This window comes from Oncorhynchus tshawytscha, linkage group LG31 (genome assembly GCF_018296145.1).
Source record: "Oncorhynchus tshawytscha isolate Ot180627B linkage group LG31, Otsh_v2.0, whole genome shotgun sequence".
NCBI classification, from domain to species: Eukaryota; Metazoa; Chordata; class Actinopteri; order Salmoniformes; family Salmonidae; genus Oncorhynchus; species Oncorhynchus tshawytscha.
Genome location: NC_056459.1, coordinates 4,890,091 through 4,916,639, shown reverse-complemented (window position 1 = coordinate 4,916,639; position 26,549 = coordinate 4,890,091). Strand labels below are relative to the sequence as shown.

At 42.1% G+C, this 26,549-nt stretch overlaps 1 protein-coding gene across 3 annotated transcripts in view; it reads left to right on the top strand.

The window, feature by feature from the left end:
- angpt1 (angiopoietin 1) overlaps positions 1 to 26,549 on the top strand; it is a 62,852-nt gene that overhangs the window by 9,972 nt on the left and 26,331 nt on the right. For 2 of the 3 annotated variants that reach the window (XM_024396078.1, XM_024396077.1), the window contains exons 2-4: positions 17,645 to 17,800; positions 18,300 to 18,421; positions 20,787 to 21,019. In XM_024396078.1, coding sequence (XP_024251846.1) covers positions 17,645 to 17,800; positions 18,300 to 18,421; positions 20,787 to 21,019 — 511 coding nt within the window. Of the gene's footprint in view, positions 1 to 3,833; positions 3,919 to 17,644; positions 17,801 to 18,299; positions 18,422 to 20,786; positions 21,020 to 26,549 lie in introns of those variants that run through there. The other variant, XM_024396079.2, reaches the window with a different exon arrangement.

Here is a 26,549-nt window from a genome sequence, read left to right as displayed (position 1 = left end):
TATGTTTATATTTAATCCTTTAATCCTAATTAAACTATAATACTTCATATGGAAAGAAGTATGTTCAATAGAAAAGCAAAATAAACAAGTGCGCGTCCCCTTCGTCGCACGCGCACAGACTGATTTCCAACTCTGACTCCCAGTACCAAAACTCAAAATTCTTCCTCGTTTGGGAAGAAACAAGCCTGAAACCTTGAACGAAGACTGTTGACATCTAATGGAAGCCATAGGAATTGTGATCTGGGAGCTGGAATTACATATGACCCATAGCTTTCCATTGGAAGAGCATGGGCTCTCTCCAAAAAAGTTGTGGTTGGTTTGTCTTTGGATTTTCTCCTACCATTTCAATTGTGTTATAGTCTCATACATTATTGTAAAATTTCTGCAAACTTCAAAGTGTTTTCTATCCAATGGTACCAATAATATGCACATCCTGGCTTCTGGGCCTGAGTAACAGGCAGTTTAAAGTGGAGGAAGTGGAGAAAAATAGACCCTAGCTTGAAGAAGTTTTAAAGTGAGTGTGCTGCAGCATGTCACTCAGGTGATATGGATAATTTTACCATATAGGCCTATACTGTATATCAGGTAACTAATAGTTTGAAACAGTTAGTGGCATTTGACCTTGTTTTGAATAAGGGTAAAGTATCACATACCTGTGAAAGGAATTAATATAAATAATGTTGTTTTGGGCAAGCAAGTGGAAGTCGTTGTGCTTGTGTTTAGAAGTAATACTGTAGCTTGCGAGCATTGTCGAACGTAGTCCATAGTCCAATGCCCTGGCAAATGCCTTTCTATGGCACGGGTGAGTGATTTTGACCCAAATAAAAGATAGTTCCCATTTTTATATTGTGGAATTGGAATACTATACAATACTATAAATGTGATTGTTCGGTCAGTGGTCAAATAAATTCTGCTATCACAGTTTACTACAACATATCAATACTGAATTTGGAATGCAGCTGTGATAAGAATGGCGTATCACTGGTTTCCATTATTTATATATGTCACAGGCTATAACTCATGTCATCATTTTTCTACCTTGTTAAGCTTCTGTCATCTTTCTCAGAACTTATCCACCGGGTAGCCCGTTCTGGTTCATTACAGTCCTGTAGAATTCCACCAGGCCCTACAAGAGTCTGCCTTCATATAAATGTATACAGCTTTTGTTCTTCGAGGGACAGCTATCGCAGAAAAAAAACATGCAGGTCTATGCTTTCTATTTCTGTTTTCTGGCATGCGGCAGAAACGAAAGAGACCGTCGAGCCGTTGTTTCTTTGTATCTCTTTTTGGGTTCAGCCAATCTTTAAGTTCACTGTAGAGTTTCATCGTCTACAAAATCCATCGGAATTCTCTCCCATCGGACAATTATTCATCTGAGAGATAAGGCTGACTCCGAGGAGTCGGGGTAAATTCCTGAAGCATCCCCATACACTGCCATTGAGCTCTAATCTCCTTAGAGGTTGTGTCCTACAGATGTTCCATTGTGAGTGGCTGCCTTTGTCTGTCAGCACTGAGGCCGCTTGCCAAAGTCCCAAAGGACACCATTTCACCTTATCTGAGAGTTCAGCTTCTTCAACTTTTCCATGATTACAAATCAAAACATCACAATTGGGGATGAAAGAGAGCAATGGAATAGTTTCAGTTGAAGCGGAGAGGCTTTGAATACATGAACAGAACAGCAGATAAATATCAAGTCATAAAAGCACCCGCCGTGTGGGAAACCGAACGAAGACAAGCAAGTGAAGGTGGGGAGAGAGGGAAAGAGTGTGGGAGATATTGGGCAACAGATAAACATTTTCACTCCCTCACAGCCAGAGTTGGATCTGTAAATGATGAATAGCCGAGTTTTCCTTCTCTTACTCTGTTCTTGTGCCGTTGTTGTCATAAGACTTCCATGAGAACTATTTGCAATGACCCCACTAATTTATTTATTCCATGTCTTTGGTGCGGGTAGGGCTTAGGGAAAAGTTACTTGATGAAGAATTGTTTGTGGTCCATATCTTATGATATATTAACATGCGGTTTGAAACGGCACAATATGGTAGGCCACTCACAACTCCTTCCAGTGCGGTGGGTGGTTTTGTCTTATATGTGGGACGTGTTTGGGTCCTGCTTTATCAGTTTAGAGCTGTGATCGGCGTGACACCTCATCCACACCCCATACACACACACACACGCACGCCCTTGCGCACACACACGCACACACACACACACACACACACACACACACACACACACACACACACACACACACACACACACACACACATTATTGACAGCTCTGGAGAACATCTTAACCTTGTAGAGCACTGTGTTTGCCTTGTCTGGGACCCAAGCCAGGCTTCTCACATTCCGCACAATACCAGGGCTGTGGCTGGCAGAGTCAACTGGAGATAGTGTGCTTGCCCCATTCCCCCTTTTTTCCCCTTATCACATCATTTTAGACCTCTGCTTAAAATTGGAGTCAAAGGTCAATCTGCATTACACTCCAACTTTTTAAAGAGAAGAACTGTACTCAATTTAGTCTCAATCACCCTTATGATAGAGCCCTAGCAGGCTTTGTTGGGTCAGGATAAGACTGACCTCTTGTACTATAAAACTGTAAGTGTTTCAGGGATAAACGGATAGTTTCAACAAGAGGTGTAACAGTAGTCGAGGGTAGAAATTCAGAAACTACCAGACAGATGCAGACCACCACCAGAGAGTCACTCAACGAGACAGCCCCAGAACACACGTCTGCAGCTGGAAAACGAATGGAGCTCTAAGCCCGTTAAGTCATAAATGGGTGCAGATGTTTGTATGAGTGGACGTATCTGCCAGGGGGAGCTGCAGGCTGGGGTTTGTGGGGGTTAATCCTCAGCATGTCTGGAGGGGCTGTGCGTGGATAGACTGGAGGAGCATGGGGTGGGATTCAGTCTGACTAATGGTGGTTTATACTGTAGAAGGTCAGGTGGGATCTGCCTCTGTTACCCCTCAGAGCTCATTCACCGAGCTTGAAACATTATGCATTATGTTCTCAAACTTCTTAACATATAGTAGTGTATGTCATCGTGTCAATCTGCCTGATAATTTAGTTTTGTTTAACTTTATTTGACCATTTCTTTTATTTTTTTACTATTCGGGACATTTCAATAATGTTATATGGCAGGGGACTACTGCGAGTGACGTGTTCTCAATTTAAGGGGAATCTAAAGCATTCAAAAATAGGACTCTCAAATATTACATAATAATGTTGGAGTATTACATTCTATAAGCATACAATAATATGGTAACCGTAGTCTAGCGCAGGGGTCTCTAACCTTTTCTAGCATGAGCTACTTATGTAAAAAATAAAAAATAAAATACTGAGCTACTCATTTTTTTCTAGCTTTCAAATAGGCACATTATTTTCTTCTCCTCTCCCCTGCAACTCCTCCCCGGGTCCTTTTTGTACAAGAGGAAGTAGTGCACTATGTTTTCTGTCAATATACCTGGTAAAATAATGGTTAATAAACAACTCTAGCCATTAGCATCCATTTTCCCTTCGTTACACTGGTATGAGCTGAGGTCAGGGGCCCTATAAAATCTGAGATTTTTTTTCTCCCAAATTATGTTTGATATTTTCCCAAATTATACTTTCTCAGTTTTATTTTCACACTCAAAATTACAATTGTTCAGACAGAAACAACAAAATTGGATGTTCTGAGTCCATGCCAAAGCTTAAATCACATCAGGAGACCCGTTTTTATTTAAGTCTGGAAGAAAACTAACACATTTAGATTTTTGAGTGTAATCCCCCTTTAATTGCACATCTGGCCCTTTAATTGTGCATCTCGTGAGTGAGGAATGTGCTTTCTAATGTGCAGGTCTAACGACGGTTCTGTACTGCTGCTGCTCATTTCAAGGTTTGCAAAATAACAAATTATATACTTCTGCCAGGTAAGCCTACTTCGTTTCATTGATAAGGTTTTGGGGAAAGTATTTCTGTCAACCAACCCACAAGACAGTTGTGCCTACATGGATTGATAGACAAACGCGTGCACCACAGACAGACATGGGCAATTTTGCTGTAAATTAATGAGCAAATATTGTGTTAGCGTTGGCTTTTTAAGCCAATAGTGGCTAATCAGGGGTGGGATAATGTCAAAGTTGCGTTAATTAGATAGAAGCTGGGTGCTTGCGGTGTATAATACTTGCGAGATTTATTTATGACAGTTTGCAGAGGAACACGTGAAAATTGCATGTACTTTCAGAATTGTTTGGCGAGCAAGGCTACTCAGAGTTGGCCTGAAAGATACTGATATCTCGCAATTGACCTGTTGGAGACCACTGGTCTAGCGGAAAGGATCCCTACGCATCCCTTATCCTTCAGCTCAGCCTGGGGATAATGCACCTACCCTACTTGTCTTTGGGGTGCGCTGGTTTCGATCATCTAATCTCTCCCTGGTTGTCACCATGTGTATACACACTTCTTCTGCACTTCAGTCTCAGAAAGCAAAAATAAACAGAGATCCAGCCAGATGAAAGGCCGGGGATATGGCGACATTGTGCTGCGTATCCTCTGTGTGTCTGCCGCTCTGCTCTGGGCCCTCAGAGGAGACAGAGCTGTAAAGAGGCTGGAGAGGACCACGCTGGGTTATGATGATGTTACAGTGTTCAAACAGAGCTCTACTGTGCAGGTCTGGTCTGGTCTGCCTGGGGATCTTCCATATGATATGACTATGAGCTTCCACAGCTCCAAGGGTGGGGTTTTGCTTGAAGGGAACTGCATTCTCTCCATGTTGACATGTAGATTGTAGGTTAGCCAAAGGAAAGTGGGATGAATTAGTCAGTGTTATTACTTTACAAGACTTGACCTCTGAGTTGTTGGTTAGGATGTGAAACTAGCTACAACATTGCAGAAACATTGGGATATCTTCTTTAAGATTTGTGACTTAAAAAAAAATGATTTTAGACATTTGAATCTATGAAAGAGACACACTGCCTCAGCAGTCGTCAGCATCCATTTTCCCTTCGTTACACTGCTATGAGCTGAGGTCAGACCAAAGCAGTTCCATCTGGTGAGGGCTACTGTACCTCTTCCTGCTGCTTTGTTTTCATCCCACTGTTGTTCAGCATCCACCGTAACTGAGGGAAAAAGGGGGCTGTTCCGAGCCACTGCCTCTGCGGCCTCCATGCCATTGACCCCCTGTGCCGCCTCCCCCTTCCGCTCCGTACTACCCCGGGGCACGATGACTACCGCTGTCAGCACAGATGCTGGATATCAAAGCCCCCTGTCCAGAGTCCAGACCCACACAGCCACAGATGATACATGGTCCAGTCTCACCCCACACTGTGAGATGAGGCAAAGAAGTGCCTCATAATTTAGACCTGATGTAACAGTGTGGCTCGTTGTGTGATGTACACTTAGAAAATAAAGTGGGGCTTGGGTTTGACTTGGGAGCTTATATAGGTTTTTTGGTTTTGTGAGGGTAACCCTGGATGACTAGAGAATTTATCAACATTCGCCTCTTTAGCGGGATGTTAGCGGGGGAAGATAAACATGGACGTGACGCTGAATGTAACAATCGCTGTCATTAAATGGCCATTTATTTGATTATAAGAGGCAGCAGTTCTGATAGATGTTTAGCTGCCTCTGGCAGTGAGGGAATATAGTAGTTATTATTATGTTTTGAGAAAACCCTACCATATTCTCAAACTTTGAGATTCCAGACATACCAAATGTATTATTTCTTTCTGGCTATCTTCAGGCAAACCAATTCCACCTATGTCTGAAATGTGCTGGAAGAGAGAGAGATACTCCCGAATGTTTGCATTTCATCACCCACCTCCCATGGGTTGGTATTCCTTTGTGTTCTAGGGCTAGGAAGATTGAAACGGCAATGCTGAAAGGATTACTCAGCCATTATCGGCCACATTCCTACTTGGATTGAAACCCAGTGGAAACTTTCCCATGTTTGACAGAATCACTAGCTCAAATCCTCGGAAAACTGCCCTGGTACTGGGGGTCCTACTCCTCCGAGCAGAGTTAAATTTGTTTGGTTGTTTGGTTCTCTTTCCGCATTCCCATGTCTTGGATGAATGCGTGTTTCCTCTCCCAAACGTCCAGATACACATAATTAATTGGGGTAATTTGAGGGCCTGCTTTGACATAAGAGAGCTCCTTGTAACTCGAGGATTTGTGAAAATATACATCCCTACACAATCACGGCTGCAAAATATTTATTTTCACTCTCGATGAATTCACATGAATGATGCTAAGTAACCTGAGCTCAACAGAAGGAAGCAAAACAGTAAAATATGGTTATTACAATGATAGCCTATAATTCAATTATACGTTGATTAATATAGATAGTGAACATGATAGGGTGTATTAATAGACTATTACTGTTCTTAATCTAGTTTTCGGACCGGGTAAAAACACCAATTGTTTCCCATTTTTGAGATTCATCAGTGTGTTGCCACTGGAATATGGTCATATACGATAGCCAAATAATCCTTGTCTAGACCAACTCTACAAATTCATTTTCAGAGTCTTGATTGTAATAACAAGCAAACCTTCCACATCACAGTACCCAAATCAAAAAGAGAAAAGTCAACATTTCTGTTGGACAAGATCCCTCCGGCTGTTCGGAGAGGAGAGCTAAAATTCAAAGCAAACACTTTCTCCGTCCCTCTTTTCATGTTTTGAGTAAGTTCATGTTTATAAGGCAGGATATCAAAAATTAATTGCTTCTTGGTTATATTAACTTCTTCTTCTTGTGAAATTGGCTCTTATTTTTTTGAAGTTTTACCCATCTGTCATTGCCTGTGAAGTGATAGTAGCTTGTTGCCGAGGATGTGTTTCGTTTAGTACATGATGCTGACTGTTGAAGACTTTGAATTGATGTCTGAGATTTCTATAAATAGATTGGGATAAATTATTCCAATCACATAAGAATGAATGTAAGGCCATATTTCCCAAAAGGAACAGAACAATTTTGGCCATCACATGTTTAGATTTAGTTTGACTTTTCTCAGGCTTTTTTCCATTTATAAATGTTTCACCTTTGTCTAGGTTTTATAAACCTTTGAATCGTTAATCTGATTCAAGTTGCGCTAAATGTTACGGTCCATGTACATGATCTATATTTTGCGTTACTAAAACTTACTAAAACATAAATAAATAGCTTTGACTTCATAGTTTGTATAAAGTATTTCACAATCTGCCCTAAAATCTGCCCTAAAATCCTTCAGTCCAAAGAGAAAAAAGTCTTGTCTGATTGATATTTTGATTTTAATAAACAGTGCTACAGTGTCTGTATTTTTCTCATGATTGTTTTGTTTACATAATTGTACTAGCGGATTTCATGTACAATGATTCAGGTTTGAGTTGTTACATAACAGTAATAAGTGGCAACCTACAAGCACGCCCCATTCCACCATGGCAGGCCACCTTTCCATTCCCAGGTTCAAGCTCCAGAGCTTTGGCAACAGGGCCTTCTCCAGGGTTGCTCCTAGGCTCTGGAACTCCCCCCAGCCACCCGTTACTCTGAGACGTTACTCACCATCTTTCAGTCACTCCTAAAGCCCCAGCTCTCCCCAATTGTAAAAGTGTTTCCGTCTTATGTAGCAAAATTTGAAATTGTGTTTTTTTTTGTTTTACATTGGATAAAAGTAGAGGCTCAGAGCTAGAAAAGGGTATATTATACATTGTAGTTGAGGAACAATGGCAAAGTAATTCTGCTTTGACAGATGTTAAACTTGTAACCCCACTTTTGAGAAAATGGGCCTTGAATGTTCTGGTACATTTACTGGAGAGCTCTTCTTTGTCACCCATTCAGCATCCTTCACATGCTCTTAAGCCTTAGCCCCACCCATCTCTTTAAGGATTCACATGCATGACATCAGCCGCCTGGTGGTCCAAAATAGCATAACTGGTGTATTTTAACACCAATAAACCCATCCATTTAAAAATACATTTTGTATATGTCAATCTAGCAAACCAGGCTACTAAGCAATGTTTTGGTTCGTTTCTAGCTTGTTAGCTAGCTAACATTAAATTAGCTGGCTAGCCAGTTCAAATAATGTCCACATCATATATCTGAAAACATCTTAACTTTTGCTAATTTGTATTTATTATTACAGGAAAATAAACCCACAACAAGATCGTTCTTTACAAGTTAACGGCAAGCTAATTACAAAAAAATAGCTTAACGAAATAAAACCAGGGCATTCTACCAGAGAATTTTAGAACTTGAACACTGTCTCATTGGCCTAACTTTATATTCTAATTTGACTTTGGTGTAGGTCATGTTGTTCTTCACATTACCGTCTCTGGTAACACACACTACCAAATAAAATCAAAGTTTTTTTGTCACTTGCACAGGATACAGAATGTGTAAACGGTACAGTGAAAAGGTATCTTGCATAGTGGAATCTTTTGTTCAGACATGTAGCTAGCTAACTAAACAATGATCCATAATCCCAACTCATAATGTTACTACCCTGCATGAATCTGCAGATAGCTAAAAAACTAGGTTCAATGTTAGCTAGCTAGCTAACATTAGGCTATAACTAGCAATGCAAATGGCTCTGAGAAACTAATAATAATACTACACAGATCATAAATGTAACGTTAGCTATCGAGCCAGCTAACATTAGCTAGCTAGCTAACAGAATGCTTTAACTGGCAATGAAAATGACTTTCACAAAATTAGAAACTTATAATATCTGAAAATGTAGCTAGCTAGACTCTCTTACATGGATGAATGCTTCTCCCTTTCTGTCACAGATGCCATAGTGGCCTGGCCTTAGTTTGAAGAGGTAACACGGAGACGGGTGTTTTATTCAACAGCCGTCTGTGTGTTCTTTTTTCGACTCCCTCCGCATATTTGCAATCAAACACCAGAATTTTTTCCATCTCCTTAGCTATCATACTCTGCTTCCACCGGGCATTCCACTGATTTCAAAACTCTGTCCTCCAGAAGGTGGAGAGCAACACAGTTATTCGCAATATCTTTCAAAAAAGCTGAGTTAGAAAGGATTACCTGCACATACTGAGTAGCCCGTTGTTATAGACAGAAGCGTGCTACATGGCAGACCAATCCGAACTCATCCCCCGGCATGTCCAGCCCATCCATTATCTCAGCCAATCACAGGAAGGTTCCTACCTTTTTCCGTGGCTAAACCGATACGGCTCGTAATTTAACAATTTTATTTGTATTTACAGATGGAATACAAGTTTGTTGTTAAGGCACATAAAAGTTCACATGTTCCATAAGGCATTTCTGCCAAAAAACACATTTTGATAAAGAAAATTATGTTTACGTTCAAATGCCTCTCCTGTGAAGTAGTGACGTGTGACATACACCTAGTTTCTTGAAACGAGTCATATATAAGTCCCATGTATTATTATTATTATCATTATTATTATACATAGTGACAATTTAATAATGTCAAAGAAACTTGATTTAGATTGTTTATGCATTACATTTTTAATGTCTGGTAAATGGACCATGTAAATGGAAGAGAGATGTAGTGTGGCAAATAAAATTGAGAAAATTCTGAAAGTGAATTTTCTACACTAGTTCCTGAAAATTTACCAGATATTTACCTCTTTCCTTACATGATTCGGGAAGGATATAATCTTATTAGATTAGTAAATTAATTTGGATCATCTGAATTTGCCAAAACGCATTAAAAAAATAGCAACCAATCGGATTTGGAAATGTGGAAATCCTTATTTTCCTTACTGCACAAGAACCTAAATCAGATAGATTTTAGGGAGTTTTGTAAACAAAAGAAAATGGCAAATCTCCAGAAGTCTTCACCAGTGGGCACGATTTTCAACATGTGAAAATGTTGAGCCTAGGAGCCTTTGATGGACGGTAAGGGGTGTATGAGCTCTACAGTACTTGCCAAATTACTTTGGGCACAAGTTTTATATGCAATGATTTGGGTTGAGGATGGTTGGTTTGGTTTCAGGTTGTGTACACAAGACTAATTATGTCCTTGGAATAGGATAACGAAATCAACACAACAGCATCCTGACAGAAAGAGAGAGAAACACAGAGGGGACTTGTGGGTCCTAGCAGTAGACTGGTTGGATAGAGTGTTACTCCCATGGGGCTCTGGTCAAAAGTAGTGCACTATATGGGGGGGGGGGGGGCAGACAGAGTGAGAGGCATTGCGTTGCGATTTGATAAATGCCTGGTAGCTAGCCATGAGGGTAAAGGTTGTAGAGGTTAACTGTGAGTTCAGCCTGAGTTTCTCTCCTAATTCGTATCGTCTCAGTGTCTCACTCACTGTCTCATAGGGACTTACTGTGCCTTCAGAAAGTATTCACACCCCTTTGACTTTTTCCACATTTTGTTGTATTACAGCCTTTTTTTGTCACTGGCCTTCATTGTACGGGGGAAATCCAATACATCACATTACTGAGTACCATTCTCCATATTTTCAAGCTTAGAATGGTGGCTTCATCATGTTATGGGTATGCTATTAATCGTTAAGGGCAGGGGATTTTTCAGGATAAAAAAGAAACGGAATGGAGCTATGCACAGGCAAAATCCTAGTGGAAAACATGGTTCAGTCTGCTTTCTAGCAGACACTGGGAGATTCATTCACCTTTCAGCAGGACATTAACCTAAAACACAAGGCTAAATCAGCACTAGAGTTGGTTAACAAGAAGATAGTGAATGTTCCTGAGTGACCGAGTTACAGTTTTGACTTAAATCTGGCAAGACCTGAAAATGGTTGTCTAGCAATGATCAACAACGAATTTGAAAAGAATAATGGGCAAATGTTGCAGAATCTAGATGTGGAAAGCTCTTAAAGACTTACCCAGAAAGACTCACAGCTGTGATCGCTGCCAACGGTGATTCTAACATGTATTGACTCAGGGGTTTAATACTTATCTAATCAAGATATACAGTATTAGTGTTTTATTTTTCATAATTTTTTTACAAACGTTCTTCCACTCGGACATTACAGAGCAGTTTGTGTAGATCGTTGACAAGAATATTTCAGTTAAATCTATTTTAATTCTACTTTGTAACACAACAAAATGTGGAAAAGGTCTAGGGGTGTGACTACTTTCTCAAGCCACTGAACCGTACAAACAACCCACTACATTTAGGCTGAAGCTGGGGCAATGAGACAGAGTTATATCCCATATGTATGCTGTCTATTCAAAATTATGTGCAACCTCAATTTACACAACCCATAAAAGTCCTGGGCATTGTGTGAATTAATACCACCGGTTTCAGAGAGCATATTAATATGGATCTATACGCACTGACTCCATCTTGCACTGACCCTACACACACTCACTAGACTGTATATACACACCATGTTCACATGAACTCACACACACTACATTGACACTCCCACAGGAAACCCATACAACATTCAAATACACTACATACGCACACACACACACACACACACACACATAACACGAACGCGCATCCTGACAACACAAATGCACATACATACACATTACACACGCACAGTCATGCACTTTTACACTCATCATCTGCTGCTGCTACTCTGTTCTTTTATTTTACTCTTATTATTATCTATCCTGATGCCTAGTCACTTTACCCTGCCTTCATGTACATATCTACCTCAAATACCTTATTATTATCTGTCCTGATGCCTGGTCACTTTACCCTGCCTTCATGTACATATCTACCTCAAATACCTTATTATTATCTATCCTGATGCCTAGTCACTTTACCCTGCCTTCATGTACATATCTACCTCAAATACCTCATTATTATCTATCCTGATGCCTAGTCACTTTACCCTGCCTTCATGTACATATCTACCTCAAATACCTCATTATTATCTATCCTGATGCCTAGTCACTTTACCCTGCCTTCATGTACATATCTACCTCAAATACCTCATTATTATCTATCCTGATGCCTAGTCACTTTACCCTGACTTCATGTACATATCTACCTCAAATACCTTATTATTATCTATCCTGATGCCTGGTCACTTTACCCTGACTTCATGTACATATCTACCTCAAATACCTTATTATTATCTATCCTGATGCCTAGTCACTTTACCCTGCCTTCATGTACATATCTACCTCAAATACCTTATTATTATCTATCCTGATGCCTAGTAACTTTACCCTGCCTTCATGTACATATCTACCTCAAATACCTTATTATTGTCTATCCTGATGCCTAGCCACTTTACCCTGCCTTCATGTACATATCTACCTCAAATACTGTACCTCGTACCTTAGCACATTGATCTGGTACTCCCTAGTTCCATTCTTGTGCATTTTATTTTATTCCTCTCGTGTTACTATTTTACCAGCGCATGTGACAAATAATATTTGATTCGACGTTCGCTGTTGTTTTGGCGATAAGAAGGCGTTAGCACATTTGCTGGCATCGGTCTCAAGGTGCCCTGTGTTATAGAGTGAGTTGCTAATCGACATTAACTGCTCCTTTACCATATCCATAAAGGCTTTTCCGATGGTTGGGCCCCGTCAGTGGGAGAGACTCCCCCAGACCACCAGAGAGCCAGAGATAAGCTAGGCTACAACAGAGCACGAAGCATTAAAACAGTCCAGGCCTACTGTCTGTCTTGTAGCGCTGCCTGCAGTGGCTCCCAGCACCACGGCTGTTTAGAAAACAAGCTCTCAAGTCTAACCATGTCCATCCCTCCTCTTGGCTAGCAAGCCTACAAATGTCAACTGTCAGGAAAATGGTAAACATTTTAGCAATCCGTTACAATGATGTAAGGGAGTATCAGGTTATTTTGCTTCTAGGAACAGCTTGGAAGCCTCTGCTACGATACCAAGGACTTTATTTTTGGTCACGTACAGCCATGGATTATCTTTTGTATTTTTTTTTGTATAGTCATGTATTGTCTTGTGAAAGAATAGTGTTCTATAGTGTTCTTCACAACACAACCAGTACAGTGGATCGTTTCCCAAATGTCTGCCCTTTTTCAATGATAAACTGTCCCTCTGGCCTGAGCCTCATGTTCCCTGCTTTCGCACCGTCTTCATTTTGTTCCACACAGCTGAAAACAGATTGTTTTATCATTAACTGGGAGCCGCAACTCATTTCCCACAGCTCATAAAGCTGCTAAATGACTGAGGCAGGCCTGTACACAGCTACAGCGGCTTTTGCGACCCACCTAATGCCGCAAAGGAGCTTTGGACGCCGTGGCGATGGGGTCAGCGTGTCAGGCAGTGTTGTTAGTGAAGCTACGGGCGGTCTAGACGTACCCAAGGCCCTCCAGACCAGAACTCTTTAAACCTTTATGCCTTTTTTTGTAAAGTAGCAGTTTGGGAAACATAAAGTTCTGTTTATGTGGCTCTCACTTAGCTCACGGTGATTATGTAAAAAGAGGGCAAGATTTAGTGGTTCTCAGAGCAAGGCTATTGTTATTGCACCTTCTGGAATGTCACAAAGAATACATCTTACTTCGTCACCTCGAAAAGCCACGGGGGGGGAAAAAAGAGAGTTTAATATATGGCGTGTCGTTATTTTTCATGGGAAGTGGTGTTACATTTGAATTTCTTTCCGGCGTCAAACTGTCAAATGTTTGCGTTTCATGTTGATTATGAAGTGACAGTGTACTTGACAAGGACACACACACAAAAAAAATGAAACTTCTTGTAGAATAAACATAGTTATTAAAAGACAGCAAAACTGTAGATGCTGTATGAACTTGACAAAGCTTCAGATTGTCTCGATTCGGACACGACGATGAATGGGTTTTTGATAACCCTATTGAGGCAAGAACTTGCGATGATATATTGCTCAAACTGGTCTGCAGGGGAATGAAACATTGCACACAGCAAAATAAAGAAAACAGGCTTGTAAATCTGCTCTGTTTTGCCTTATAATAGACACATTAACATTTATAACATGTTACCGTAATATAGCATGTGTAAGCAATAAGCAATGCGTAAATCAGTCACACAACCCCTATCACCTTTATGCTCAGTGGCTCTGATAATGATACACAGTCTAGGTAAGAGGTTAAACCTGACACCATAGTTATGGCTGACCTCAACTTATTTGGACTGACCCCCAGCTGGTGGGCTGTGTGTGGAGTTTAACCAAGAGCTCCGCCTGCTGCTAAGCCAAGTTGTACTGGTCCCAAACACGGTTCCCCTGACTCGGATAATAGCCCAGATTCCTCTCTATCAAATGTGAATTTCTTATTAAAGAATCAGAGTGATTCATTGGCCAACAGCTATTTGTATGTTGCATTTAGATGGAGCACGGTGGGTTTCTTTGAGTAGTTTCTATTTGAATTACATTGCTGAATTTGAGTGCATTTCGTAGGCTAACTTGTGTTTCTTGTCTGGTCAGATGTCAAGGAGAATCAGACTTTGGTATTTGGCCAGCTCCGCATACATATCATGCACTTTTAGTTATTTCATCATCGCTTTCCCAATTCCCGACAAGTGTGTACCTCTTTACTCACTTTCCACCACTGGCAATGAAAGATACTATTTGCTTTATCCTGCTTTCTAATCCTGTGCTGTTCACTGCCTGGAAAAGTTTGGTCAGTTTGCGTTGGGTGAAGAACAGCCAAATAACTTGACACCCACATATATTTTACTGCTTCCTAAGTGTTTTTTTTTTTTTTACATGATGGGGGCGTGTTTGTGTAATCTTGTTTCTCCTTGGTACTTTCCGTTTATGACCCTCGCCAGATTGATTCGTGAGTCGAGCACATTCCCTGGGAGACTGGCCGTGAGCGACGGGGCTCTGAGTTTTAGGTTTCTGAAGGGCCGCCGGTGTCACTTCCAACGTGGTCCTTCCAAGGTGACTTACGCTGGCTGCAAGCAAAGCCTATCAGGCAACATTTACACAGGCTGGTATTAACGGATTGGCACACTGATATAAAGAGTACGAGCAGCATTGAAGCATTGGATAGTACCACAGTGTATCACCATTAAAGGCAGAGGTCTCCAAAGATAAATACTTGAACTCTTAAGCTGAGCAATGAGCCTGAGGTTATCGATTCAGACTGTTTATAAGCCAGTTCAATCCGTTCTGATATTGGTGTTTCCTAACCGCGTGGGTGCCAGACTCTTCGTGTTCCTTCCAAAACTCCTTGAACGGAGTTTGGAGGTTTTGTGGGAGGCGACACTTATATCAGTGGGTAGAACGCTGTCACAGTTGTAGAATTGAAAGGAACTGTCTGTGCTCTGTCTGTATTATTGTCTGTTCACTCTCGGGTTGGTCGAAATGTTGAAATCCATCCTTTATATAGGCAAGCAATATGACAGTTGAGTATTGTGCCAATCTTTTGAACATGTTATGCACCTTTAAAGTGACTTCACTCTCCCAGCTCTAATGACCTTGGTCTTCTAACTCTACTGACGCAGGATTCAGCCAAATATATGCATGTTCTTATTGTGTGTTATTGTGTCTAAAAACAAATACATCTTCTCCCTTTTGTCCCTCCCTTTGTCTCTATTTTGTTCCTGCAAACCGTTTGTTTTTTACAACCGCGGGATTAAAAATTATGTCGGTTTTGTGCACATTACCCTAAATACAACTGCAATGGAACACACACATAATACACTTTTAAAGTGGCAATCTGCAGTTGAAACAATAACAATAAAGTGTGTTCCCCAGCCCTGTTTCAGTTCAAAGCTGAGGGATGGGGCTGGACAAATGAAACCACTCGCAGAATTCATATACAGAGCTATGGATGCAAGGACTGACCATTCATGATATCAAAATTATAGTTTTTAACCATGTCATGAGGCTATATAGTGTTTGTCTACATTTACTTTGTTGACAAACATTGGCGTAAAACAAGCTTTCCGGTTCTGATGGGGCATTTTACAAGTTATAATTGTCACGTCCTGACCATAGAGAGTCCTTTAGAGAGTCCGTAGTCCATAGAGAGTCCGTTTTCTGTGGTAGAGTAGGTCAAGGCGTGACTGGGGGGGGTTAGTCTAGTTTATTATTTCTATGTGGGGTTCTAGGTTTGTTTTTCTATGTCGGTGATTGTGTATGATTCCCAATTAGAGGCAGCTGGTAATCGTTGTCTCTAATTGGGGATCATATTTAAGTAGCTGTTTTTCCCACCTGTGTTTATGGGATATTGTTTTGAGTTAGTGCACGTAGCATCTCTGTAGTCGCGGTGCGTTGTTAGTTTATTGTACATTTGTTTTTTGTCTTTGCTTAGTTTCACTTTCTAACAAATAATGTGGAACTCAACATCCACTGCGCCTTGGTCCGACATTTATCCCAACGAACGTGACAATAATCTTCAAGAATGAATGGGTACATATCATTAAAGAGCTCAAAAATGTATATACCGTAGCAACCGCTGATTACCCCTTTAAGACTTTACAGTCTTTAAAGTTCAAACTTCCAGAGTCTTTCAAGTTTAAACTAACACTCGTACACAAGCTATAATGGGCATTTTAAACAACAACCTCATCATTCTTCCATTGAAATCCAACATAAGGTCCTGGCATGAGCATGAAAGACTCGCCTGTCCCAGTGCCTGTGCTATCTATGATCGGACTGTGAGTCACTCAGTCATAGTGCAAGCCAGGGCCCCGGGGGCCCCACATGTAAGGCTCCTTCAACCATGTTGTCATAGGGTATCACCGGATATCATTGCTAATGTGACAATTACGAGCGATCTGTACTTTCAGGGGGATGGAAAAATGGAGTGACGTCACAAATGGTTTCCAGAAGCATCTCACAGCAAAATACTGAGTAGTGGAGCTTGACTGGTGACGTCTCCGCGTGTGCTGTTCTATTCCTTCCACAAGGTGCCTGCGCGCCAGGGACAGTTGCTGACTAAGGGCATTCAACACTAATGTTTGGTACTGTTTGATGCGTGAAAATGCCCTAGTAGAGAGTGAGCTCAGAAGGGCTACTGTCAGATTGATGTTTGAATAGATGATTCATGTGACGGGCCGAACATCACAGCGTGTGCATGAACTGATGCGGATGGTTCGTTTGCGTGAACAATCTATTCAGACACCGCCTTCGGCCTTGTCATCCATTCACTTTTCGAGATAAGGGATGAAAGAGTGCTTTCAAGATAAGCACCAGTGAGTATCGGGCCATTCTCTGTCTCTTCCTTCCTTAGCTAATGACCTACATCTGGATCCACCTATATTCTGAAGCTCATTCTTCACTGGTGGTTTTTTGTTCACATTATGAGGTGGAAAGACACAATCAACTCAGTTGATCTACTGTATGACATAGAGATGCTGATAAGAAAGCCTTTGAAATGTCCGCCTGATGGAATATTACAATGATAACAGAACATATGATTTCTTTTTTTTTATCTTGATCAATGTCGAGGGTATCCATTTGTCACGCATGTCCTTTTCTTTCGACTATAAAGTAATTGAATGCTGATTGCGGCATTTCTTACGAGTGTTACCTGTTTTCACGTCTTGAATGTGTCCACGTCGAACAACTCCCTTGTTCAAGTGTCGTACCATTGTTCCTATGACCCGTGTCTCAATTGTCACTGTTTTCAACTGTATCTCTAATTTGCGGTGTCTGTATGATTTGTGGCGTCCGTTAATCCTCTGCTGCTTGTGTTTTTTTCAACATACCCCGGTCACTGGCCATCTGTTATAGTCTGTTTCATGCGCTGTGTCTCATCCATCCTCTCATAAATGATCTCTATACGTTGGGCGTTTCAGATTGAGAACTACATAAAGGAGAGCATGAAGACCGAGATGGCCCAGCTGCAGCAGAGTGCCGTTCACAACCACACGGCCGCCATGTTGGAGATGGGCACCAACCTCCTATCCAAGACGGCCGAGCAGACGCGCAAGCTAACGGATGTGGAGACGCAGGTAATATATCCCCACCCCAACCTTATCGCACTCCCACTGGGATCCATCTCACGCACCATTGACTCAGCTATTCCACATTAAACCACCCCAAAAGGCAACGGGGGGGGGGGAACTGGCCAAAGAAAATATGGATAACATATAAATAGCTACGCTGTCTTTATGTGATACAGTAAGCATACTGTATGTATGTTTAGGTTTTCAACGTCTCTTGATATCTGGGGTGGCTTTAGAAGGAAGAGAACAAGAGCAGCGCTTGTGGGGGTGGATTTTTGCTGATGTGCAAAAAAAAAGAAAGGTGCACTAAGGGAAATCACTCCCTCCATATATATGCAACTGAGTATTACCATGTGTCAGAAGAACAACCGCTCTTTATGCAAAACCTATACTTTATTACCTCTTCCTAAAGAGGACATGATGATTTATAGCGTACCTACATTTTGTTTCGCTGGAACACCTCTGTGAGGCCGGATACCGCTAACCTATTTCTGTCTTGGGACAGGTTCTGAATCAAACCTCCAGACTAGAGATTCAGCTGCTTGAGAACTCCCTGTCCACCAACAAGCTGGAGAAGCAGCTCATGGTGCAGACCAATGAGATCAGCAAGCTCCACGACAAGAACGGGTAAACTCACACGCCATCCAACACAATGTGACAGGTTTAAAGACAATCATGCCCTTTGTCCGAAGACTCAGTCATACACAGATCGGCTAAATGTGCAATAAGACACCCCATCCCCTGATGTATAACAGTATGAAGTGCATGAGGCTATATTTTCCTACATCATCTTTTGCTTGAAAGTTGAATGATGTTGCAATGGGAGCAATCGAATGTGGCTTTTGGATGACTTTTCAGAGTCCTGTTTGTTGATTGGTCCAGTGGGACTGTCTCTCACTGTCCGTTTAAAAGCTCCCTGCCGTCCCCAGTGCTCACTGTAAATACAGTAACACAGCTGTACTGAATTCTTTCGTTAATATGCTTTCTGAAAAAAAAAACGACCTCAACTGATCCCAATGTTTGAGAGCTGCACTCAAAGTTCATAGACAGGGATTCCTTTACTGAGAGAAATTTGCAAACGCTTGTGCAATTATGAAATCACCGCCCATTTGTTTTTCATTTAGTTCTGAATCTGTTAATCAATTCCACGTAAGACTATATTATACTAATTATAATTATAAAATGGAAGACCTTTGGACACAGTTAAGGTTTACGTTAATCTACAAAGTGTATGATGAAATGTATGTATGTTTATTGTCCGTGTGCAACTCATGGTAACTGAATCCACTGACATAAACATTTGTACTTCTATTACAGTCTGGGCGTAATATATATACAATGCATTTGGAAAGTATTCAGACTCCTTCACTTTTCCTTCACACGTTACAGCCTTATTCTAAAATGGATTAAATTGTTTTCCCCCCTCGTCAATCTACACACAATACCCCATAATGACAAAGCAAAAACAGTTTTTTTTTTAGAAATGTTTGCAAATGTATAAAATATATATATATATATATATATATGAAATATCACATTTACATAAGTAATCAGACCCTTTACTCAGTACTTTGTTGAAGCACCTTTGGGAGTGATTACAGCCTCTAGTCTTTTTGGGTATGATGCTACAAGCTTGGCACACCTGTATTTGAGCAGTTTCTCCCATTCTTCTCTGCAGAACCTCTCAAGCTCTGTCAGGTGTGATGTGGAGAGTCGCTGCACAGCTATTTTCAGGTCTATCCAGAGATATTAGATCGGGTTCAAGTCCGGTCTCTGGCTGTCCCGAAGCCACTCCTGTGTTTTCTTGGCTGTGTGCTTAGGGCCGTTGTCCTGTTGGAAGGTAAACATTCACCACAGTCTGTCCTGAGCGCTCTGGAGCAGGTTTTCATCAAGGATCTCACAGTACTTTGCTCCGTTCATGTTTCCCTTGATCCTGACAATCTGCCTGTCCCTGCCGCTGTAAAACATCCCCACAGCATGATGCTGCCACCACCATGCTTCACCGTAGGGATGGTAAAGGGCCAGGTGATGAGCGGTGTCTGGTTTCCTCCAGATGTGAAACTTGAAAGAGTTCAGTCTTGGTTTCATCAGACCAGAGAATCTTGTTTCTCATGGTCTGAGAGTCCTTTAGGTGCCTTTTGGGAAACTCCAAGCGGGCTGTCATGTGCCTTTTACTGAGGAGGGGCTTCCATCAGGCCACTCTACCATAAAGGCCTGATTGGTGGAATGCTGCAGAGATGGTTGTCCTTCTGGTAGGTTCTTCCATCTTCGACAGAGTAACTCTGGAGCTCTGTCAGAGTGACCATCGGGTTCTTGGTCACCTCCTTGACCAAAGCCCTTCTCCCCCGATTGCTCAGTTTGGCCGAGCGGCCCAGATCTGTGCCTCGACACAATCCTGTCTCGGAGCTCTACGGACAATTCCTTCGACCTCATGGCTTGTTTTTTGCTCTGACATGCACTGTCAACTGTGGGATCTTACATAGACAGGTGTGTGCCTTTCCAAATCATGTCCAATTAAATGAAATTACCACAGTCAAGTTGTAGAAACATCTCAAGGATGATCAATGGAAACAGGATGCACCTGAGCTTAATTATGAGTCTCCTAGTAAAGTGTCTGAATACTTATGTAAAGTTGGGTTCCCATTCCACATGTTACCCTAGTTACAGTTCAGAACATGTTTTGGGGTAGAGAGAAGGGGATATGCTGCAGCAGATTTAGAATGACAATTCACTTGCTTGATCTGTCAAAAGGAGGCATGTGGAACATAACATAGAAAGTGATGGAATTCCACTGTTTTTGACAATCACAAAGAAATACCAGTATATATTTGGGAACTATTATGTAAATTCCATACAACCATGTAAGCACCAGATTACGAATAGGGGACTAATCCGATAAAGAAAAGTTAGTTATAGCTTTAGATTACAGTTCTCTATAAACTAAAGCTATATGCATGACTAACTTTCCTATGCCGGGTTTCTGACTCCCAAGGTTCCTGGAGCAGAAGATGCAGGAGATGGAGTCTCGTCACCAGGAGGAGTTGGAGATGCTGCGGGAGGAGAAGGGCAGCCTGCAGGCCCTGGTGGCGAAGCAGAGTGGAGTGATCCGTGAGCTGGAGACCCAGCTGACCAGGGCCACGGGCAACAGCACCGCCATGCAGAGGCTGCAGCAGGAGATGATGGACACCGTGCACAACCTCATCAGCCTCTGCAACAAAGACGGAGGTAAGGAGCTAAAGGTCTAGTGTTGCCAGACATCATGCTCTATTCTCTTTCAAGAAGATCCCTAGTTGGGGGCTTGACCCTGAAGACAACAGTGAAACGCATGCATATGTGGTGTAGATAGATGTATTTGACTATTTAAAACACAATGCAACCCCACATGTGGATAACACACAAAAAAACGACACAAAGTACTAGGTTACATATTTGGTTACATATATAACATGGCGGCGGGAGAAGATGGCAGACGTTTTACGTGCCCCCGTCACTGCACTGTTGGTTAGGGGCTCGTAAGTAAGCATTTCACTGTAAGGTCTATATATATACCTGTTGTATTCGGCGCATGTGACTAATACAATTTGATTTGATTTGATAACACATAATAAAATAAAGGACAGGACAACATTGCCCTCAAACTCAACAGTGGACCTCGAAGCCAGTTCCACTGCATTTATTCATTGTTCCCCTCTAATCAGGGACTGAGGTAGGTGCAGTTAGATATCAGGTAGAAACAGAAAACCAGCAGGCTCCGTACCTCTGGCCTAGAGCATTACATACAGATATGAAGAAGATCATGTTTTATACTGCTCAATCGTTAGCCAGATTTTGACATTCTTTTTAAATGAAGTTAGGGTCGGCATGGTGTTGAGTTGCTGTGGTAGTTTGTTCCACTCGAAAGCGCCGGTATATAAAAAGGTGTACTTACCAGATAGACTCTTAAATTTAAAACAGGCAATATCAGTCTCTGGTTCTGGTGTTGTATTGTTAGACATTCCTGAAAAAAGTTTAATAATTTGAGTCAGTAATAATTCTATGGACCAGACCGTGTTGAATTAACATGATCCTGTTCTCTACAGATAGTCAGCCAAGCTGATTAAAATGCTCAACCTCCAGATGAGTACGAGGGGGAGTACAACTCTCACCGGCTTGTCTGTAGCGTATTCATGTTTAGGGATGCAGGTGAACCATGATGTGCACGCACAACCAACACTGAACAAGTGCACCTGCCCGAGTCTTTAGGGTGTCACTATCAAGATATTTTTTGGTTTATCTTTGTTAAAACCTTTAGGGCCATAGTCTCACCAGTCAGGTGACTATCCAATTCACAACCAAGGTAGCTGACAGCGTTTCATAGTGTAACCACTGAGTTGTCCACTTTGACACTAAAACCAGGGGACCTTGCAAGCTTTACTCTGGAACCAAATAAGATGGATTCTGTTTTTGCAAGATGCAGAGAAGGTTTGTTATCTGAAAGCCATTTACTGATATTGGATATCTCTGCACAAAGGATCTCTTCTACTGAGAATTTGTTCTTATGGGACACCAGTAGAGAAGAGTCATCCGCATACAAAAACAAATGACGAGAGCATGTTCATTTCATTTCATAATTTCATAGGAAGATAAGTGGGCCATGGATGCTCCCCTGCAGGACCCCACAGCTAATCACCTTCGGCCTAGAATGTTTTCCATTAACGTCCACCACATCCACCATTTTAACTTGTAGAGCATGATACTATGATCAGCCGTGCTGCAGATCCAGCATAACCATTCCCCAGAAATGTCCCTTTGTCAACTTCTTTCCTGATAAAGTCCGTTAAAAGCAATACGCGTGTGTCAGTGGAGTGGGACTTTCTAAAACCAGACTGTGGTTTGTATATTTAAAAAAAAAAGTATTGCTAGTATATTCCTCTGTTCATAAGACAGCACAGTCAAAATAGATACAGGTCTGTAGATGCCCTTGTCTGTTTTGCTGCCTTTCTTGTGGATAGGGGTCACTCTTAGCATGTTTCAAATCCATGGGATCTCTACCCTGCTCAGAGATGTTGATTAAATGGGTGACAGAGGGGGTCAATGAGCTCAGCACCATCTCTTTAAAACCTGTCAGGGATATTGCCGAGGGCCTGTAGCTTTGGAGCGGTTTCGTTCAGACAGTCTCTGGACAACTTCAGCCTGAGAGACTGCTGTAAAGGATAAGGCATCAGCGTGTGCATCCATCTTGCAGTAATAGCCTAGGACCTGACCCTCCCCGTACACCCCAGTACAACCAGGTAGCTTCTATACCAAATTTGAGGCAATTGATGCGAGAAATGTATTGAGATTGCCGGCTACCACCCCCTTTACTCCTTTATCTGTCATTACACGTGCAAGATAAGAATGTAAAAATAAAAATATGAAATGGAAACAGTGATTTGGAAACTGTTTTGGCCTCCCCAAGGGGAAATTGGATTGCGATAGAACAATACATATTTTGTCCAGACTGTACAGTCCTATCATGATGCCAATACCATAAACATGGTTCCATACAGGGAGGCAGAGGGATGCCTGGTCCCTTAAACTCTGCTTGAGGGAGAAAGCCACAGGGGTCATCCTTTTCCAAGAAGCATCCGTCACGCTTGTTACTCAGTGTGGTGCTCTCTTTACGGTAATGGCTTATCATACTGCACCGTAACAGCCTAGGCTGTGGTTGCCGCTTGAGTGAAATGTCAAACAGACACCGTTTTGAGAAATCAACTATCTTCTTCCTTTGTGTCTCCCCGTGGCGATAATTAGGAGGAGCAGGGATTTCCTTTCGGCCCACCGTTTGACCCCGTCAGCAACACGATCCTCAGGTTTAGTCAATGCAGTCAACCCCCCCCCCCACCCCCACCCCATGTCTCGACACAACAGAAAAACCCACTTGAATCCAAGTCTGCCCTCCGTCACATTCAGTCACAGGAGATTTCAAGTAAAAGTGTGTTCTGGGATTGGTGGAGTTGTGTGGAGAGGAACCTTTGCACTCTGTTCATGTTCGCTAACTTCCCGCTGTGACGGCCTAGACCCCACACTGTATCCTGTGGCTGTTCACCCATCCAACAGGAAACGAGCAGGCATGAATGGATACCTGAGCCATGGCGAGTGGATATGTGCATGACATGGTTAAGGCGGGCTTTGTATGAATCACGCTGGTGTACTTCACAGCTTTAATGTTCCATGCAAAATGGATCACCAGCGGCCTCTTTTCATAGCTCTGACAGTAGGAACACTTTTTGGCAGGAGGTCCTTTGAGTATCATTAAAGCTCTCGACTGATTGGCTCATATCAACCAATCACTGTGACGTTCCATGTTGTGACCCAAATATGTCATTAGGGTTTATTATGGTACCTAAAACAAGTCTCTAACTGAAAAACATGTCACTAACTGAAAAATAAATCACTAACTGACCTGGCAAGTAGTCTGCCATGTTCCACTTTGTCACGTAGTCAGCCATGTTATCTCCCTGTCAGCTCAGGGTGTTTCTGGGGTCACAGGGGCATTCAGCCTTCCGCCGGGATTGGTGGCTGCTTTAGCGAGAGGAGAATGAAATGGAACATTGTTGTCCTGGCTCTGTGGTTGGTCCGTTCCTCCTCCACGGTGGCGATGAGGGCCAACCAGGCACTGGGGTCACCCGATTCACCCCTGACGAATAATTCAACCTATAATGGTTCCTAGGGGAGGTCCTGTCCAGTGGAGGTAAATGGGTAGGTAGATCTCAGCTGATTGCCTGTTGCAACACTCCCGTTCCCCAACAGTGTCTAAATCTAGATGCGATGAAGCTCAGTTAGAAGGGAGAATTTTCGGGGGAGGATTTGTTTGTTTACCAAACGGATTTGTGTTTTTGTTCGGGGAGGGTCAGCTTTTTGTGCCATTGGATGGCGTCTACTCGAATTAGGTTCTGTTTTGAAAACTGAGCCCTAGAATTTTCTTTTAATGCTCGGATTCAAATCATCATTGACACTTACTATGTGGAACAGTTTAAAAAGGGAGTTCAGATTCTAAAATGCCATAAACATTGTTACTGAAGTTTATCCAGAAACGTACTTAAATATACTTCTTTACATTTTCAATGCCTTTTCAACTTTTGTACTTGTTCAATCATCTTTGATGAGGCCAGATGCCACTGAGCTCAGGTTTGGGTCGTGATTATTACCGAAACCTTATTATAGTGCAATGAGCCAAGGACCGTTATTAATGGTAATTGACCTCAGTGTTGGAACACACTTAAAAATCTCTGGCCTGCTAAATATGATTTTCTTTCACAGTATTCTATTATCCCACCTAATGAAAGGCATCAATCATTTTTAAAGCCGGGATTGCCATGTCTGGAGGGAGTAGGATCTTATTTTAATTCCTTGCATTTAGCTCAGAGCTCTATGCATATTGCTTCAAAATGGCATTTACGGTGAAAGTAAATCATCAGATGGCTTCTATTAAAGCATTTTAGGATTGAACTTAACTCATGTTTTAAGCATAATCATTTGTCTTGATGTGACACCTGACGCTGCAAAGATACTCTGGAGGAGATTAGAGAGAATATCCATGAGGTGTGTAATGGCACCGTCCATCATGGACGTATCCCAGACTTATATTGACCCTATTTGGGTTTGCTTGTCTTTCACTCAGATCATTGTTTGTGGGTTTGAGTCAATTTCCTTTTACTTTTAACATCTGTTCAAATTCAATTGAGTCTGTCCATTTTGGTACCCTTTCTTGTGTTTGTGTCCACGTGTGTCCATTTGATTCCATGGGGTGCCTTCAGGGTACACATAGAAATGCATAAGGGACCTTTTTAATCCTCAGGGGTCTTTGAGGGGCCTCCCGGGTCTTCTTGCGTCCTTGTAGGTTCATGAGAGTCCTTTTAGCTCTGCGTCTCGGCCTCTCTGGGTCCATTTGGGCTCATTTGGCAAGGGTACTGATTTATGCAAACACCCCAGCCCTGCTGTTCTTTTCACATGAACCCCCCACTGAATACGAGTCCCCACTGAACCACAAAATATTTGTCTGTAAATAAATATTGGGACATAAATAATATTTTCAGAGCCAGGCTGAAAGCTGTTCAATGGTGCCGCTCGTATAGCAGGGAGTCCCCAGTCTCTGGTAGACTTCGACCACGCCGTTGATTGTGAAATGTGTCCTCCCTGTGACGGACTGTGAGTCAGAAGGTTCCCCTTTGACACCGACCTCTCCCACCTCTCTAATGCATCCTGCCATCTCCCAGTGTGAGGTAAATTGAGGCACGACAGGGCCGGCCTTTTGTTGTGTTAGACTACGCAGTGCAAGGTCCCACTCCATCAATCTGTCACAGCAGGATATTCTTGTCGCTGACACTCAATACTTCGTCAAAATGGCTGAAATCATACGCCTAACGGGCAGCCTGTGTCTCCACTGACTGTTTCAGCTGAGGGGGAGGATCAAAGTGGAGTCTAAGGATCACTGACACGTTTCGCTTTCCAGTGACATCCCCTTTGCCTAAACAATCCCAATAGTAAAAACAATGGTGTAAAAACTGAGATGCTCCCCCTCATTTTGGAGGGGGGGGGAAAAATGGAATTTCCATCGATATAACAAGGGCTTGGAGGGTAAATATAAGCCACTTGTTATAACAGGAACTTGAAATGAATAGCTTGTAGTATTTTGTCCTCAGCCCCTTGCTTGGTTTCAAAATATTGCCGCCATAATTATCTACAGATGGAAATAGACACAGCTGCCTCTTTGAACAGGCCTGTCAAAGCCAGA